At 35.6% G+C, this 21,064-nt stretch overlaps 1 protein-coding gene across 5 annotated transcripts in view; it reads right to left on the bottom strand.

The window, feature by feature from the left end:
* The window catches only part of diaph2 (diaphanous-related formin 2), a 347,968-nt gene that overhangs the window by 115,570 nt on the left and 211,334 nt on the right, over positions 1-21,064 (bottom strand). For all 5 annotated transcript variants that reach the window (XM_017408298.2, XM_017408297.2, XM_017408299.2 and 2 more), the window contains one exon: positions 14,550-14,679. In XM_017408298.2, the coding sequence (XP_017263787.1) occupies positions 14,550-14,679 (130 nt within the window). The remainder of the gene's footprint in view (positions 1-14,549; positions 14,680-21,064) is intronic.

The raw sequence follows: 21,064 nt of genomic DNA on the forward strand, positions 1-21,064 counted from the left end.
CAGAGTTATGCAGTAACGTTGATGTTGAACTGAGAGTTGTTGAAAAATCTTAAAATGATGCTGAACTTGTGGTATATTTTAACTTTCCTGGGTGTCTGTTCATAGAGGCTGGATCATTATAATTTGAACTCCTATAGCCATTACTCACTGGGAAGACAATTGCAGAAGCTAAAAAAAAAGTTTGGTCTACTTAATATTTGGTTGGTTGTTACTGGTGAGTCTCTAGTGTTGTGAGTTTTGGGTTGCAGTTTAACAGGGAGTCACATTGTTGGACAGTTTTAAATGATCCTATAGTGCTGTATAAGTGGAGCTGATTTGGAAAGTATTTTTCCTCTTTAGGTAGAATATTGTTATATATTTATCACATCTCTGATGAGAGAAATGGAGCAATGGTCAAGTGAATATGGCAACAGTTAGAAGGTTGTTTAGGCTTACAAATGATGTTTGTGTAAAATCAAGTTGTTAAAAAAGAAATCCTGGGATTATAAAAAGGCAGCAACAAGCTCGTAATTTTGCTCAACAATATTATCCAAAGATACAGTTATTAGAATCCTTAACTTTCATTTACAGAAAATGTTTCCTACATTACAATAAAGAAAAAAAACAAAAAAATTAACAAGTTAACAGCTTTAGAAAAGCTAAGATGTTATACCAATTAAAATGTTTTTTTTTAACTATTACATCATTATAACTCTTGTGTCAAGACACAAACCTTCACAATCCATACCTCTCTGAGCAAAAAGTAACAGACCCATACTGCCAAAAAGTGAATCAACTTTGTGATACAGGAAAATCTGAGTTAAGCACAAAGTTGATCTTGTTTCATGGTCCTGGCCTGAGGCTGCACAAACACACATAAAAGTTGCATCAAAAAGAAAACAGTTTTGAGAGTTGGAGTGTTTATCAGTGGACTGTATGCTGGTGTTTCCACACATATAAATGTTATCTGTGTAAGCCTTTTTTTGGCTGGTTTTTATTAACTAGCTCATAAAAAAAGAAAAATTTACAGAACACTATTAACACAAAACTCCAATAACACAAGACAAAAGAACAGAACAAAGGTTATTGTGTTATTACTGTGCAGCCTAAGGCTGCTTCAATGTGGACTCTCATTTAGCTATTACTTTATGTGGACATGTAGCTCCAAGCAAGTCAACAAAGTGTAAAATGATTAGCCAGCTTTAGGTTTTACTGAAATCTGCTGAGTCTTTGAATCTACAGTTCATAAATACAAGTAACCAGAAAAACAAGATACTCTCAGAGTAACAGGGAATTGGTCATGCTAACCAAAGGTGAAAGGGTATTTATGTTTTTGCCTGACTCTGTCTTTGTATGTCTGCACTTGTATGTCATGTTAGCAACATATCTCATGAACCACTCGAGAGATTTGAATGAAACTTGCATTCAGCACGAATATTCAGTGGATGTACACCAACATCTTGTTTTTGGAGTCAATCAAATTGAAGATGGCCACCGCAGCTAAGCAATCTTAGTAAACACAAAAATGTCTCTAACTGTTAATTTGAAAGATATTGAGCTAAAATTTGGTGTGTTACAGCTGAGAGTGATTTACAACATATACATTGCACAACATCGTGGTAAAGATGTTGGCTTTAACTGTTAGCATCCACCTAGTTTCTCTATCAGCAAAATGTTTCAAATAAATAGTTGGATTTTAATGAAACTCTCAAAAGGTAATCACCACTCATCTGAATGAAAGTTGGTGGATATGTCTTTCCTGTCTAGATAATAATATTAATCATATATATATATATATATACACTGCATCAAAGTGAGACTGCAACACTTGCAAATGCTCATTGAAAATACTAATGGCAAAGTAGATAATATGGCAGTGAAAAAGAGGGATTGGAATGCTAAGGCTAGTCTGGTTAGATATCAGGGTATTATTTTACTTTCCTTTTGTACTGGTATTGTATTCAAGATAATACTGCATCTGTAGAACAATTGTGCTTGAACAAATCACAACATCAGATCCTCACAGCCTCAGCACTTTGAAGACTTGATGTTATGAACCTGATGCTTGAATTTGTTTTCATAATGTTTGAAAGATTAGGAAAGCATAGACACACACATTTCCGTTGGGTTTTTATTGTGTTTTTCATTATTGCAGAATACTAAAGGACTCAGACCTTCTCGTCAGGGAAGAAAAAGTAAAAAAAATAAATAAAGAAGCTTGCCAGCATATGTATGTGGATGTCATTGAGCAGTGCACTGCAAAACTTTGCATCTTTAAAACAAAAGTGACTCATTTTAAAGAAAGATAGAAAACAGGAAAAAAAAGAGGCAGACTACTCTCCAGGTGGGAAAAAAAAGGTGTGCAGGGGAAGCTGGAAACAATAATGGGCTGACATGAAACATAATCCCCTCTGTCTGCGATTTTATTGGCAGCCCCTCCAAAGAATGGTGGCTTCCCTATTATGACTTAACACATCAAAATCGCAGCATAGCACACACAGAAAAGGCCACCTGATGATAAACACAGCAGACAGCGTCAGAGGCTTTATCTTGTGGCAGCCTGCAGCTCGACACACGTTCAATTTGGCCTGCAACAATCGATTCTGTCCCTCCTTACCGCTGCTTCAGTTTGTGGAATAAAAACAGACCTTTTGCTAAAGAGCAGGTCTCAGCTGGTATGCCATGTCAAGGCAAAAGAGAAGAAAACCTGTGATAGCAAGACACTTGAATTGTTTCTGAATATCTATCTTACTGCTTGTTTTGACAGGAGTTTAATCAAGGTCACCTATTATGATTCCCATTAATTTTAAAGGTGACATATGTACAAAAATTACAGTAAAATACCTATAAATAAACACAAAAATCTATTAAAGTCATAATTTAAAAAACATACCAACAGAAATAGAAAAAAATGTTTAAATGTATCAGAATGGTCGTTGTTTGGATATTTATTTTACCACAGTACAGCTTTAAAATGTACTGCACCACAGTGATTCCTTTCATAATAATAAAAAATTACTACATATTAAGAAGTGTACATACTCTGGATGTAATTCTGATATTTGACCAAAATTCTTAAAATAAAATAAGTAAAACACCAGGACATTTTAATGATTCCTGAGTGATTATACCAACAACATAAAGTCAAAGACACAAAGAACTTTCTTCTGTGACCTGAGGTCCTGCAACAGATGGTATGGCCCCCACAGAGTCTCTGTCTTAAGGTCATGGAGACAGTCTGGGATTACATTTAGAGACAGAATAAATGACATCTTAGATACAAAGAGGGAATGTGGAGAGTTCTCAAAGATATCTGGAACAACAAAACCATTCAAGTGTTTAAAAAAAAAAAACTTGGACGTGTTAATTGTTTTTTTTTATTATCCCAAATCACAAATTGTGAAGTCACACAACTGTAGAAACAGATTTACAGTAAGTTCTATAAGAAAAAGCTTTAGTAGAACAGTATTACTTGTGTTTTCCCTTTCCCTGGCTGCATATAAAAGCAGTTAATTTAGTCCTAAAAAGTGATACCTCGGCTGAATCCTGTTTGAAGAGAATATAATCATTTCTTGAGCTGAAAGCAAAGAGCTTGAGAAATATATGAGATTCATTACATGGGAGGAAAACACCCTGTCATGGTGGTGCGCAATATAGAACACTCCTTCGATGGCAATTATTAATACCCTGTCCCATTCATTTGCTATATCAACCTCCTTCCAATGAAGGTTGTCCCTCTGATCAGTATGCAGGCAACCTGGCTTCAAATCCTCAATTTCACATGCAAATGTAGTACTGATTTAAATAATATTTGAATATGGATCACACAGTGTGACTCCATATCAGAGAGCTATAAAAAGAGGAGGGTGAAAAATGCAAATCATCAACATGTAAGAGAAAGGTCATACTCAGGACCTGTTAGATTTGTTTTGGAAATAGAGGGCTGGCTGCTAAATTAAACTCATTCCATGAAGCCTGGGGACAAAATTAGAGGAAAGCAGTGTGATTTACATCATAAAAGCAAACAAACACAAAATGGCTTGTCCAACACAAAAGAGACACTGCCTGGTATGAAGGTGGATAATCAAAGGTACCTGTTTTCATTCCACACTCAACAACACACCAGACGGAGAAATACATAATCTACAAAAACGCATTGGCAACAGAAACCCTTCTACCTGAATCTAACTAACCCTCTTCCTCCTCCGTAAATACTTGAGAAGCAACACGACACCATAGTACGTAGGTGCAATGATTTGTGCACTAGCTCACAACAACACCGCTGAGATAAATTCTAAATTCACCGGAGCATCATTTCCAGAAGTAGCAGAAAAAGACAAAAAGAGCGGCATTCTGGGAGCGAACACCTGGAAGATGACAGATACAGATGAGCACAGTCTTAGCAGATCAAGCAAAAGCCTAAGAGCGACAAATAAATGTTGCAATGCAGAATGTGAAAGCATATGTAGCGCTATATCTTTGCTTCTATCTGGGATATAAATCATGAGTGATGGTGGAATCTTCACACTTAGTGGCATGCATTAACTGAAAGGGGCCCAGGGGAACCAATTTCCCTGGGCCCACTGAAACTCCAACGAGCAGCACAACCACGCCTGCTTCGGGCCATGCTTTTAAATCATATACTGATGACAGACCATGATAAAAATTACTCAATATAGTATCCAAAATCAATTCCCACCTCCACCAATGCACAGGGGTAGGGCCGATTCTGATGACAGCATTTCATCCCCAGACACGTTTTCTCAAACAGTGGTCAATAGAGGCAGAGAGTGTGGGAAGGAATGAAAGAAAAACAGAAGCACTTAACCGCAATGACCACCTAGAAAGAAAATGATCTGTTGCTTTTCTGGGTGAATAATATGCCTGTTGTTATTTTTTTCCAAGTCATGGTATTTGTGTGTATTGAACACAGAGAATAAACTGAATGTTGAAGTTTTTTTTTTTTTTTGAGTCCCTATATTTAAAGTGTTAAAGACTGTTTTATTTTTAAAAATATCACAAGCCTGATACTTTCCTTTTAATATGCAGCCATAACGAAAATAAACTATTTGGTTATACAAAGCATAGCACGGCTGCATCTGTCGATTGTTAAAAATTAGCAGGAGAGATTTTGGTTACTAATTAGGAGAGCACCATTAAACAGATATTTTAGTCTGAAATCACAGAGGTCAGTATGTCTGTGTTGTGACCACAGTCATATCAGAATCCACTGAACCTGCACAGAAAATCTTAGTGTAAAAGAGAAAATTAGTCCCTGACTTTTGTCAATTGTGAATGAATTCATCCCCAGTAAAACCATTCACACCATGATCCAATCACATTTGTCTCAAACTCTGCACACACCTTATAGGACACAAAGTGTGCTGTGTTTGTTGTTGTTTGTTTGTCCATGCAGGTCAGTTTATGGCTGTGAATGATTCGGAGCCGAACAGGATTATTGGCCGCTTTTAGATAATAATGGCAACAGCAAAGACGAGAACTGTATGTAAGTTATAGATGCATTTTCAGTGTGAAAGCAGCAAGGACCTAATGCACATTTTTACTCACAAAAGGTTGCGGAAAGAGCATTAGGTTTTGACTTTCAAGTCAGAGAAAAGAATCAGATAAATGCAGTTATGATGTAAATGTTTAACTTCTAGATCACTTAGTCAATATTTGTATATTTAACTTTTTACAAATACACTAAGGTTTTTTTTTCTGTTTTGGAAATGAAACCTTAAGTGCAGTAAGGCAAATGCTGCTTGATAGAAACATACTGAAATTAAAAAAAGAAAGAGTTTTAGGTGTTTTTTTTTTTCTCTCTTTTACATAATTCTGCAGACTTTTTTTTTGCCTAATACTTATTTCAATAAATTCATCTTTTCATTGTAATTAAATAACACTGAACCCTTGCTTTATTTAGAAAGTACTTGTAATATATCTTCTTATTGTAATAAAAATGCATTTATTGCATATATGTTAATAAAAGTTGAACCTAAATTTAGCCTATAGTTGTTGAGTTTCAGGTGATGTGAAATGAAAAAAAAACAACATTATCTATTAATTGCATTTCAGTCTACAAAACCTGAAAACAATAAGTACTAAATGAGAACTTTAAAGAGCATATTTGGTTTGTCCTAAAATTACAAACAATAATGAAATGCCCTTTTCAACCAAATGACCTTTTAGCTATAAATATCACCAGCACTAAACCAGTTCTGACAGGATGGATATTTTGCAATATGCATGTCAGTCTGTTAACACAGCTTTGCAGTTGCAACACCTCAGTGGTGCCCTATCTGGAGGGTGGAGGGATCACCTCAGAGAAAACCAAATTCAATGTTCATTTGTTTAACTATCATCATCACCACCATCTTACATTTCAAAATACCCTGAAAGATATGCTATCAAGTCTCCCTCCAGAAACAACTTCAAACCTCCCTTCTGGCTGATAAATTCTTTTCAGTGATTTCTTAGTTCTTTTGCATGATGGTGCTCATGACGGGTCTAAAGCATTTCCCTTTGACTCACCAAGTGTTGGATGCTTTTATCCATTCCAAATTAGAAAATCAACCATTATGACAATGTTTTGAGGAGATGTTAAGGTTGTGGCAATGTGCAAATCCAGTAAAGTAAAAAGTAAATCATACCAATCTGAGTGACTGATTCTGCCAACATATTTCTAAATTATGATATTTAAATGCAATAGTTTAAAAAAATAAGCTGCAGGGTCACACTGGGAACTGGGTCCTGCTTGGCCTTCACAAGTTCATGCTAAATTATGGAAAAGGTCTGAAAGGAAGCTGGTTGTCCAAGATGGCCGTGTGTTTGTTGCAGCATGGTCATGGTACCCTCATTTCAACACTTTTTTGGCTAACTTGATTAAATCTGAACTATTTTAAAAAGGTTATTCAAGTAGTTGAGGCAAAATTGGCTTAAAGAAAATTGCCCATCACTTGGCAGGAAAATTGGTGATTCAATTCCCAATAGCATCCCTAGACAAGGCAACCCCAAGACAACAAGATAGTAGCCAAAATCTCCTTGATCTGGACCCAAATATAATTACCAGCATCAGTTTGGGGCAGTGACTTTGTATTTTTCATCTGATTGGTCCAGTATACCTCAGCTCATGATGCATGTTGTTTTATATCACATTATTATGGTTTAACTTAAAGGTACTCATTGCAAATATTGAAATCAAACACAGAAAAGGTTATCCTGGACCTAAATGGTTAATCTAAATGGTGGAGTTTGAAAAAGGTTTACTCCAGTTGTTTTCCAGAAATACTGATATAAAGTTCTGAATCGTGGGACCAAATGAAGCACTTGGCTGAATCTGACAAAAAATGTGACAAATCAAGTCCCGTGATTTACCTACATCTGGCTGGTCACAGTCTGTGTAGGTAAACAAAAATGGCACAATCGGATAAGAGTAGAATCTTGGACAATATGTTTAGGTGGAAATACAACAGTGGATCTGGTGCTAAATTCAAAAGAAAAAGAGAAAGAACAAGACAAGGGATCAAGCAGGGCAGTGGCAGGTCATAAAAACAAACCTGAGCTATCAAATAGTTTTTGCAAACTTCTTCCAAACTTCTTTTTTTTTTCTGCACATTTCACCATTTCACTCAATAAATCTAAGTGTAAATGAGTACCATCAAAATTGTCTGACTTCTCAATCTCAAATGGCTCTTCCATGAATGTCTCCATTGTCAACCTATTTTTAGTCACTTCGGCTCTTTTAGTAGGCAAACAAATGCATGTGGTAGGTGTTAGCCATTCACCACTTTTGATTACAAATTTTACATTTAAGGACACATTAGCCATGGATCTTAGGAAAAACAAGTGCAGATTGTGGTTTGGCATTGAAATCACTATCTTTAGGAGTTGTGTCATAAGTATGTCAATGTGTCTGTCATGAAGAACTATTTAAAAGTAGAAAAAACAAAACAAGGTAAAAACTAGAACAGTCCCATTGCATGTGACATACTGTATGTAGTACTTCTACGAGTGTTGGGGAAAATGAAAAATAGATTTAAAGTGTATTTTTCATACTCTGGATGAGGTTAAGAGATGCTAAGTGAAGATCCTTTACAAAATGTACAACTCATCAATTTATTCATTTATCCAACTGTTCATATACCAAATGGTAATGCAAAATGCTTTACTCAGTCAAGAAACCTAAATGTTTGTTTTTTTCTAAAGAAATAAAAATATGCATTACAAAGTTTCTGCTGAAAATGTTTGTCTGCTTTGAAAATTCTGAAAGTTTTTTTTTTTTTCTTTGTCATTTTCAAGGGTATATAGGTTGCTCTAAGAAGTTAATGTAGAAAAAAGCCCTTCATAAAAAATAGAGCTTCCTTGTACACCTCAGTTCATGGAGCTCTCGCAGCATGGAAAATGGTCTACTGTGACAGGCTGAATTTCTAGGCTGGCAAGAAGCATTACACTCACTCCTGGTCCCATTGTCAACCCTCATTGAAATCTGCTGTCACAGACTGGAGCCTGATGCTAAGCAGCGCTGCTGGCCTCCCTGCATGTGTCTATCTCTGTCTACATTCATATAGGTTGGCCAAAGTGGTGATGTAGGAAATGAGGGATACAGGGAAAGCAAGATGGACACAAAGAACAAAAGGAGGGGAAAGGAAAAAAGAGAATAGTTGTTATAGTTTCACAATGAACAACTCATCCACCATGAAGCGAGGGCAGGAAAAAGAGTAAAACAAATCTCTCTGGAGCTCATCACTCATCCTGCACTGGTGGAGCTAGACAGGTCTGTTTTCTGTTTCTAATATTCTTCATGACAGACTGTCCATTTACACTGCTGGCCTTGCTCATCTTGTGCTATTTCATCAGGGTTCAGGTAGGAGTTAACAACCAATAAGCAAACAGTTAACATGCACTCTTAGTTACTGTTTTAAGTATAGATGGCTAGGTGGTCATATTTACTTTAAACTATACAAATTAACTGAACAACATGTATTTATCTGAAATTAAATTGAGGTATTTTTAATACAAAGATGGAAATTCAGTAGTTAACATCAAGTCCCTAAAAATGTCTCTGAATCAAATCATGTGATGATCTCTGCAAGTGGTCATTTAGTCTTCCACAAAATTAGGTTAATCTGAGGGTACAACTTAAAGCCTGCAAATGAATAAATGATTCAGTTTTGCTCAGTTAGGTTTATCATAAAATCTAGTTTAGGTTTTTTAAAAACTCAGTGATGTACAGTAAATCTGTATGTGCAACAACACACAAACAATTCAGTCAAATTAAGAAGAAATCTAGGACTCAGAAATCTCAAGACTGTTGTTATTTCTTTACTAAGATCTGTAGCTTCAATAATGCAAGTGACCTGCCAAACTCCTCTGATGTATAAATAATGAGTTCTTGAAATTGGAATTGAATTGAATGACATTCAGACACTGAAAATGACCAAACAACAGGGAGAAAAGCATAGTTGTAGCAAAAGCAGACACTGAAACACACACAACCCAAAGCCATCAATGATGCTTAAGCACATTATGAGGTCAGACTGCTGTTTGACAATAGTTTGCAATGTTAAATAATAGTTACATTTATTTATTTTTTTAAATATATTCATTGAGAGAACTGTGTTGGAGGTGAATTTATAACATTGAGGTACTGGATATTTTTAAAAATAATTTGTGAAAACACAAAAAAAGAGGAGCAGGATTTTGGATAATGTTGAAATAAATAAATAAATAAATAGTAGAATTGAGAAAAAAAATATATAGGTTAAAAATAACATCTCTAAAACATTTTACATAAGTACTACTGATCAGTCTCAGAAAATCATAAAAGTAGAACATCTTAAGAACAATAATTTAAAAATGAAGCTTATAAAATATCTTAGTTGACATTTTATATAATTTGTACTGAATACACGTTCTATTTGGATGTATTAGTTTAAAGTGGGGATGTCAGTAGATTTTGCATATGTCATTGTTTTTTATTTGTATCACAATAAACTGCAAGCCATTATTGATATTTTGGTAAAAAAGAATAGAAACCATGTAAACATTTACATTTTCTAATTAGTTGACATAGCAATCCTTGTAGCTGTGTTTACTGTAGCAACTAAACTTCACTACAGGCCTTTATGCAACACCATGAAATAAACTCATGTCATGAAACTGTGACATGAGTTAATTTTAAATGTCTGTTGAAGCTAGAACATCTCTGTTTATGCAAAATCAATAAACACGTAAAACAACAAAAATTAAATTAAAATAGTTACTAGCTTTCTAAAGCCTTAGCATTGCTGTGTTTGGCTTGAACGATGTTCACCTCTTAGATTTTTAAAGCTGCAACTGCTGACTTTATTCAGATTCCCTCCCTACTTTGCACTGTCATGGGGGAATATCTTCTGAACCCCACAACTCCATGCAATTCCACTGAGACCAGAAGACAAATGATCCTTTCTGTGTCCCTCCACATCCAGAAAGCCATTTTGTCTACGTAATGCAGCGCAGAGTACTGCTTCAGAGTTTAAATGGGAAATGGGTACTGCTTTATTATGCTGCAGTGCCTTGAAATGAATGTGGATAATAGATATATTCACAGTGGTATTAATATTCTCAGAGTTCATCTTTTTTTTTCTTCTTTGCTCATTCCCCATTTTCTCTCTCACAAGCTCCAAAGTACTTTGCCCTTGGCTATGCCTTATACTAAATGGATTTATGAGAACATTCGTGTCATATTTCCTTCTCTCCCGGATTGTCAAGACAGATCGTCAGTGAGCCACTGATTGAGTGGAATTACCACACAGACTTAGTACCCATTGTCAGGCCCCACATGCTCATCTCGGGGGGGAATTTAACAAGGCAAATTGGTCAATGACACCTCTCTCAAGGCTTTGCGACTACTATCAAGAAGAGGTCAGGGGTATTAAAAGAGTAGAGTACATTTCAAATCATAGTGTCAATGTCTAATAGTCCAGTTACCATAAAAATTAATGCATATTTAGCAGACTCTATAGGAAGTACATGCTGAATATATTGTGTACAAACAAGGTTTTACTGTAGAGATGTGCCATACATGCACAGAAACAGAATGGTTAAAGAGAATGGTCCTTTGTAGTCTATTGTCTACTGAATTAAGATTCCATCTACTAAAATTGTACAATGAAATGTCAATAACCAATGCTTGCACCTTCACCACTATCTGCAACTGACAAGTATATTGAACCAAAGAGGACCATACCACACTTCTAATGACAAATGTTAGCAAAAAGCCAATACATATAAGAAGCTGTGTGAACAAACAAGGTAAAAGCTTTACAAATGGGTGTGGGGGAGGGGAGGAATACAGAAAAAAAGTTGTTTTAATATATTTGCATAGTGCAAACCAATCATTGGATAATTTATCATCTCAAGGTATACACTGACAATAATAGAGCAGGAAGTACCTGCACATTTTGCTCTAATTACTCAAAGCAGTTAAACGGTATAAAAGTGTGACAAAATATTGAGCAAGTAGAAAATACTTAAAAACCAATCATGGATCCAGTGTAGCCAAGATATGAATTATAACAAATTATAACATGCACAAAAAATATCCATGTGCTCCAACAGTTTTACACAACAAAGTGTACCTAAAGGAGTCACTAGAGTGAACCATTAGCGTTAGAAATGCCACTTGTTCCACTGCCACTGTGTTTCCACTTAGTAAATCAGATGTCTTAATAGATCTATCACCACAAAACTTTAGATTTCAGGAGGAAGTCGAAAGACCAACAGCAGATATATATATATATCTATATATAGATATCTATATATATATAGATATCTATATATATATATCTATATATATATATATATCTATATATATATATCTATATATATATATATATCTATATACACACACACACACACAGGAAGAGAGAGATACAGATAGAGAGAGAGAGAGAGAGAGAGGAAGAGATCAATGATTTGGGGACCAATTAGGCAACTGCTTAACAGTAGCACATGCTGGATATAATTCTGTCATATTTCCAAATTATCTGAGAAAATGCTGTTCAGAAAATCTAAAAATTTTCCACCCTGCTTCACTGATGCCTGTAAAAAGTGCTCCTTTTAGGGCTCCCACATCCTTAAAGGAATAAATTGTCTTCTATTACAGCCAAATTTGACTCATCAGGATAGATCAGCTTTTTTTTTTTTTTTTTTTTGGTAGCCTAGTCTTTTTGTTTTTGTACATAGATGGAATGTCATCAGAGAAGCTGCTTTTGTTGACTGAAAAAAAAACTTTAATGAAGTCCGCTTCTGACCATTCCTCTTTGGACAGAAAATAAGCTTTCTAGGGTCATCATTGAAAAAGCACCAAGTGATCTTCACAATCCATGGGAAAAGACAGCTTGCTGCTTTTTTGTCTGCTGTGCTCAGTTTTCATGGTCGACCAGTGTGTTTTCAGTCTGTTTCGTTATGCTTCTGGTGAGAAGTTTGGACAGCCCATCTGGAAATACTTGTCTGCAGCAAGTTTTCTGCCAGAGAGAGACCTTGTTAATGCAGGATGGCTGCCTTGTGACTTGTTATGCAAAATCTTGTTGCACTGTAAGATTTTTAGAGGAAGCTGTCACTTCTTTCAGCATGCTCATCTTCTTGATGCTTTTTAGCTGCCCTTCAGTCTACTGCTCTAGTTCAACCTACATATAAAGTGTGTTATCTGAAGGCCTGTTTGATTCAGGAAATTTGTCATAGAGAGCAAAATAAGAAATAAAAAAATGGGTGTAGAAGCCCCCACATAAAATTATTTACTATTTACAGACTAATAAGGTTGGTAGAAATTCAATCCATGTTTAAACATCCAAAACATTTGCAAAGTACTGCACAGCATGTTTTCAAAACTGGCTAGTGAAATAGTGGCAGGTTTGAACTGGTAGAAATCGTTTTGGGGACATCAAAAAGAAAAAAAAAAATCTATTAGATTTTTCAATGTGGAGGCCAAAGTCTATCTGTTCTACAAAGATCTTCTTCAAATCCTCATCCTTTATAGTGATTTATTAGTGGGGATCCAAGATGATGTAGTGGCAGGAGAGGCTACAAATCTGCTCAAGCAGATGTGAAACCTCACTGTAAAATATGATAGTATTTAGAATGCAAAGCAAAAATAAAAAAAAAATAAAAGCAGAACTGTGACAACAGGGTATTTTTTAAACATTTTTTTCATTAACCATAATGTTCCTTTAATGACCACTTTAAATATCTACATTATCTAAGCAGATGAGGATGTTTAAATGACAGACACACTTTAGCTTGTACAAACGGTCCACTTTTTAAAAATTGTTGAGTATGGATTTGCATCAAAATATCAAAACCTCAACACTAATATTAAAAAACCTACTGTCGTACTTCTATGACAAAGAAAACTGAGAATATTTAAATTATCAGTGGAAACCATGAGAGTTTTTATACTACAAAAATAAATAATATGTTTGAACCTACTATGTTTGTTTTTTTGGGAACAATATTAGAATAACATTGACATTTCGATTTGGTAATTGTGTCACCAGACCTGTGGTCCTATGTTTTGGACACTCTGGTAAAGAGAGGGGCAGAGCTGTCAACTGATCACCACCTGGTGGTGAGTTGGATCCAGCGGCAGGGGAGGCTGCTGGACAGACCTGGTAAACCCGAATGAGTAGTGAGGGTGAACTGATAACGTCTGGAGGAGCCCCCTGTCCGTGAGATCTTCAACTCACACCTCCAGGACAGTTTTTCACCTGTCCTGGGGACGTCAGGGATATGGAACCTGAATTGGCCATGTTCGTGGTCTCTGTTACACATACAGCTTCCAGGAGCTGTGGCCTGAAGGTCATTTGTGCATGTCACCGCAACAACCGGACGACCCGCTGGTGGACACCAGTGGTGATGGAGGCCAACAAGCTGAAGAAGTAAGACTTAAGGGCTTGGCTGTCTCCAGTTTTTGTACATGATGGTCAATATATCAACACTTTGCACTGTCAATACGGAGCTTCTCTACTCAAAAATAGTTAATGTGGTTTTCAGGAAGCGGCCTTTATTTATTGGTCTCAGCAAACTAACGGGTTTCTCCTTGAATAAGTATTTTGAACAAAATTTAGTTTATATAACTCCAAATGTGTGCTCACATACATTGGAATACTTAAAATGTTTGGAGACTATTCAGTTCACTTACACAATGGCTGGCAGCCTCAGTCAAGAGCATAATTAGTTGAATTAGATTAAATGACCAATTAGAAGACTAACAAAGTAAATAAGCCTGTGGGGAATCTGCCAAATGCTTGAGAATAGAATTAAAGTGGAATTAGATTATTGACAGGCTGAATGACAGCACGGACCCACAAAACAATTGTATTCCTGTCACAAAAGGAGGATGTTTGTTGCCATCAGGGGATTAAATGTGTATGTGCGAGGTTATAATGTGCTAAAAATAAAGTATATTAAGTAAATAAACACTCTGATTTAGGGATTTGCTCTTGTTGTGACAATGCAAAGATGTGTGGCTTTCTCCAAAAAAGTTTCCGCATTAATATGCAGTTAGGTAATAAAAAAAGAGAGACACATACCTTTGCTGGCATTTTCCACATGCTCCAGCTCATCTGGAAACTTCAAAATCTCTGGATAATTCGCTTCACACTTCTCAGCCAGAAAATGAAGAAGTGTTGTGTTGTGACCGATTGATTTAGTGTCTCGTAGCTGAGAGGGAAAAAAAACAACACAGATTAAATCAACTTTCTTTGCAGGAAGTGTTATCCCCCAATTTTTCTACATAATCTTTATTTTACACCAATCATGTTATAGCTAACTACTGTAATTTATGATGGCTACATGGTACATCCACATAATCATGACACACCCCTGAGAATGATATGAGGAAGGAAGAAACTATAAGTGTGTGAGTGTGATACAGTGTCTGCCAAGCACCTGTTTGTGATTCTTCATATAAGTGCATAGAAAACTTGTTCCATATTCATTTCCTACTGTGATTGCAATGCCATTTCAATGGCATGCTGGGAAAGCTAATTAGCACAACACACCTCCGTGTGCTTACCCTGACAATATCTGCACAGTCTAACCTGCAGTTGGACATGCCCACACATGTGTGCATGCAAATACATTTGCAGACTTGCTAAATTACACATATGTAGGAAATACTAAAACAAATACTGCACTCAGTGTCAGAGGCAATAGTGTAATAAAACCATACACATACTATAACACCAAAATGATCTTTCACTTTAATATGCTGGTTAACTATAACTTGTTTTCATGGATTTTGAATTTCAATTTGCGAATCATTAAACCACGACTCTTATTGCAGTATGAAAAATCACCTCAGACACACTCATTTTCTCTGATAGCAGTAATATTTGATTTGTGATCAATAAATAGCACACTGACTGAAACGGCAGCAGAGTATAAAAGTGCATCTGCAGGTTGTAGCATATTGCCCAAAGCCTCACAGGAAAAATGTGCACATCCTTTATTAATGAATCTTTAACCCGAACTCAACTAGTGCCCACAGAGAGTAGGAGGATGGGAACGCTGGGGTTCCATTAGGAGCAGTAGGCGTAAATAGGGAGACCCTGCTGCTTTAGGTAATAGGGCTGCATTAGAATCACCAGATGAAACTGGAGACATATGTTCATTGTAAGGTGAATATTACTGACAAAATAAGAGTGGCTAACTCAAAGCATGCAGAATGTTTCACTGGTCTCTGTAAACCTGTCTTTTAAAAATAATATAAACTTTTTGAAAAGCCTATAACAAAACAATAGTGTCAAATAAATGTCCATATAAATGTCAATACAAACATCAGGTTCAAAAGTTAGACAATGTAAAAGTTGAAAGCATTTACTTGAACAGCTAGGATTTTAATAAAGTTGTTTTTTTTTTGGAATCGGCTCTAAAACAGGCCTCAGCCTGACCAGCATAAGAATTTATTTCTGATTTTCAAAAACTTAATCCATCTGACTGCCGTCAGCTGCAAGTTTGACATTGCATAATCATAACCTGCCCACAAAAACCCACTTCAAAAATTTAAATTAACTATTTTTTAAAAATTAAGTCTGGGACTTCAGCAGTTTTCTTTTATAAAAATAAATAAATAAATAAATAAACACTGAAATGTGTAGCAAACACAAAATCAAAGGTAACAAGATTTTTGTCACAATTACATGACATGGATTGAAGTCATTGCACATTAGAAGCATTCTGAAGTCAAAAACCTCTTTAAATTCATACTTTTTCTTCTTGTTTCATTTATTCTATCGTTTTTATAGATTGTGTAAATTTAGAACTCTTGCACATGAGCACTGAGTCCTAAAAAGCTCAAGGTACCCAAAAATAATTGCCCTATTTTTTTCCCCTCCTTCTTTTTATATTGATATTAAATGCAACATGCCAGTTAAAAGAAGCAATACTCTCAATATGTCTTACCATATTATGTTTTACCAGGGCATCTTAACATAGTGTGAATGTTCAAACAAATCAGTTCAATAGAATGAGATGGAAAAACGATGGCTCCTACATGCAGTGTCTCTGGTAACAAATTTGGAAATTGTCATAATTCAGTTTTTCAGAACATAAATTGCCCCAAGGTAGAAATATTCTAAATCCCTCACTAGTTCACACATTTCTCTATATAAAAGATAGCTTAGATTAGAAGGCTATATTACACTGAAACAAATGTCTACCAAAATATCTAGATTACAAATTCTTATTAAAAAAGTATAATTACTAACAAAAACAGTGGATATGGGAATATAAAGCATTCACATTTACAGAAGGATTATTGATTGTTCAATTTAACTTCTGCATATGAAACAGCAACAAAATACAAACACATTTTATAGTTGCTCATAAAGCTGCATATAATCCTGACTTAGTGGAAAGGCAAAATGGATAAAAATACAGCATCTGCATGAAATTGAATCCATGGCTAGAGTTTAGAAGATGTTTTGTAAATAAGAGAAACAAAGCAAATTCATGTGCTTTGGTCATGAGTATATAATGACACTGGCAAGTTTAATGATTTTCACTGTAGAAAATGGTGCTTTGAACACAACATCACAATAATACTAAGTAGATAGCTCCCTGTTATAAAGTTGTTCTTAATGCAGCAACTGCTCAACTGAAGTTAAAACTAACATGAATCACCGCAGTGTGGTCTTAATTACAAGGCAGAACTGGTAAATATGATGGTTTGTTTCCCCTTTCAATAAGACAGAAAAGCATTACATCTTCTGTCTTTTAATACTCTGCACATTTGCATGGTCTTTAAGCATATTGTATGCGTAAGTATTCTTAAAAATATAAAGTAAAAACATTCTCATTATGTAACAAACACTGATTTTTTTTTACCTGTACAATCAAGTATAATGTCAATGAATTTTTTTTTTTTTTTACTGATACTCTTCTAATGCAAGAGCAGAAGTTTTGATTGCAATATTAAGCTGATTTTACAACTACATCCCTGAAGTTTCTTTAGAAATGTTTTGGATGACAAATGTAAATGACAACTTTTTTGTCATGCTTTACATTGCCTGTTTTCTTACATTGAATAAGGCCCCCTCCACAGTAAGTTAGGCCCCCATCACCTCCACTCCATTTATTGTTTCTAAAAATATCCTTGAAAACACAATACCGTTTATTAAAATGTTTTCATCCACGTGGAAACTAAGAAAACAACCCAGACGCTATAGAAAGTATGCCAGATCTGTTTGTGGTGTTATGACACTGCCACAAACATGTGGATAGTTGTGGATCAAGATGTGAATACTGAATACAAGAACAAAAACCAAATCCTTTTGTGGACTGATGACAAAGTGGAACTTGTACTTTGTGTCACATTTAACTCTTATTGTCTGGGAGTCATGTCAGTCCAAATACATGGACATAATGGATGATTTCAGGCACAGTACCCAGTGAGAGACAGCTGGAGGGAAGGTTTTTCCTCATAATGTTGAAAGCAATCAGGATAAGTTATTTATACACAAGTGTTGAGTGTTTTAAAACTAATTCCATTTATTATGTTTTTAAATGTATGCTTAATGTATATTAATGTATTTTGGTTGTCTACAGATGAACACAGTGTTGGTGTTTCAAGATTTTTTTCACTCCGGCACCCAGTTTGGAAAGACTGAAACGATAAAAAAACAACCTTTGTGTATTCACAAAATGAGATTCTCGTGTGGACGGGTCCTTAGCCTACGTAATAGGCAGCTTGAACAGAACAGGTAATCAGAAAAAGAAATCCCACTGAACAGTTTTGTATGGTGGTAGTGGTTGCTGCCCAATACACTTTTCTGCTTGGCTGTATCATTATTGGAGATTGCTCAAATTACATAATCTGACTGTGATGGACGTGCGACCTGTCCAGGATGTAGCACGCCTCTTGCATAATGGCCGCTGGAGATAGGCACCAGTTCTCCTGTGACCCAGAAAGGAAAAAGTAGGTAAAGAAAATGGATGGATGGATGGATGGATGGATGGATGGATGGATGGATAGATGGATATGGGAAAAAGAAAAGAAGCTACTGTCCATAAATACCTCTATCTCCCTCCTCAGAGTGGTGTTAATAAAACACTGATATATCGGGCATACTTTCAGCATTATAGTCTGCTTATTGCTGTTTTGTTGTGTACTGATGCATCTCTAAAGTATTTTCATTTATAAAATTGTAGATATGAAAAATCTGGTTTAGTAATAATATAATCAAGGATTTGAGCAAACTTTATTCCACACAATTGCCTGGGTGATCTTTTATGTCCATGTGTGAAAAGGGCTTCAGAGACCTGCCTAGCTCCTAAAAGTGCATATGACATTTTTCTGTCTCTCACAAAACAAGAGTTAAATTGGAGAGATAAACATTGAAGGCAAAGTTAGGCCAAAGTGTGCTTTTTCTACACTGCACATTCTGACTATTATCAACGTCCTCCCTGATGAGCGCATTAGGTACCCTAGACCTTCCACCCAGGGGGCCATTTACATGATTGATTTAAGTGAGAAAGCATACTTTTCCCCCCTTGTCCATCAATAATGGCCCAATCAGCCCCCTGAGGCATTCACATGCTTCACAGCAAAACTCCAGACTGATTCAGCTTTCAGAAATACTACACAATGTTCAACATCATAGTAAAGCTTTTTATACAACCTGAAGCTTGACTGTAAATATGATTTAAAGGCAGCCGTCTTCTGGTATTCATGTATGCTCTCTTCCAAAAAGGTAAACAAATAAATAAATAAAAAGCCCAGTGCTGCATGAGTAAACGTGCTATGCCATTTAACAATATGACATATCAATGCAATATTTTTAAGTTTTTGTTTTGTTTTTTTTAGTACCACAGAAACATGTATAATTAACCATACAGCTAAACTTACATGATGAAACATACCACCAAGTTTATGAAACTTTGCTTCCAAAATCTTGAAACACTGTACAGCTACATTTTTTATTCTGAGATACTGGGAACTTGCCACTGACTGACAGCTATCAAACCAACCAACCTTGTTGAGTAAGGGGGTATTGGCTTGGTCCTAAAAATAGGATTACATTCAAAACTATTGTTAATAGCATATGTTGCTATAATTATTGCAAGAAATAAAACAGTGCACTTATAAATGGATAAAAATATATTTTGTTTCTTTTAATTGTGCTGTTGTTTAACTGTTTTTTAAGAGTGTTTGCATATTTAAACCATCAATAATCTGAACCACTATTACTTTATTAGTTGGAACTCTAACCAGGATTTGTGTACCAAATGCATTCATAGTAAAACAGCCATGGCTGCATGCAGATGCAGGAATTAGCATGGAACCTCAGCTGTCAGTCAGTTTGCCCCTTCACAAAATCAGTCCACAGAGAATTTCGCTAGTGTCACCACTCCCATGAATATGTGCATTGTGCCCTAATAACCATGGTCCCTTTGTACTTAGAGTACAAAGCTCCTAAAAGTGCATATGTTCTTGGGTCTTTCCTTGAGCATATGCATGATAACAATACTGGGAGTTAGCTAAAGATCAAATGAATGGTTAGATGGCATTGTTACCCTTTTAAATGCAAATGCTTTTAGCAGTTAAAACATATAACATTCAACATGACTTAACTTCACAATTCATCTCAACATAGCTCTGAGTCATTCTGTAGATATTCTTGAACAACTGCTTATCAAGTATAAATTGTTCCAAAGTTTTTCTCTGAATTTGCTTCCTGTTGACTCAAAGGACAATAACATCTACTTTACTTTCTTTCTTTTTCTAGAATTTGTGTAGGGCATCATTCAAAAAGTAAAACTGTCTGAGTGTGTGTGCTATGAATACAATTAATTGAGCCTGCTATGGGGTTGACGTCTTTGTTGTGTTTTTGTTTTTTGTTCTTTTATCAAGGTCTGTGTATTACATCTTTCCTGTTGTTGTTTTAAATTCAAAGAGAGCATAATAGTACAAGTGGTGAATATATATGGACATGAGAAGAAAATGCAATGTCCATCTATTCCCTCCCACCCAACAGTCCACAAGATCCAAAAAATGACAGGAGGAGTAAAGCAAAGAAAAGGAACAAAAAAAAAAAGAATAACAATGTCATTATTGTCGTTTCCATTATTCAATAAAAGTCAGGATGGGTTTCCAGATAGAGTAAAATGTTCACATAGAACCTTATAGAGAGTTTCTCATCTTCTTCAATTTTAGATGCTAGAAGATTGAAGGTTTTCCTAAATCAGTTCTGGATATGACCTGAGCCGACCACAACAGGATTAGAAGTGTATTGGAAGATAGGCCTGGTTGGAGGGAGTTCTGAGCACAATAACTCTCATAAGGACACATGTCCAGAGGATGAAATCTCTAGAAGCAGCCAATTAGGAGTGGCAGAGCTGTTCATATCATACATCCAATAAATCAATGCCCTAATTTTGGCAAAACAGTAATAAAATATAAAGTTGGGCAATGCCACTCCACCGTGCAGATGTGGCCTCTGTAGAATGTCTTTTCATATAAGTAGGGTTTTTTTTTTGTCTGTTTTTTTTCCCTATAAAATATATAATAACATGAGTTTGTAGAGTTTATTGTTTTTTTTCCATA

This window comes from Kryptolebias marmoratus, linkage group LG9, assembly GCF_001649575.2.
Source record: "Kryptolebias marmoratus isolate JLee-2015 linkage group LG9, ASM164957v2, whole genome shotgun sequence".
NCBI lineage: Eukaryota > Metazoa > Chordata > Actinopteri > Cyprinodontiformes > Rivulidae > Kryptolebias > Kryptolebias marmoratus.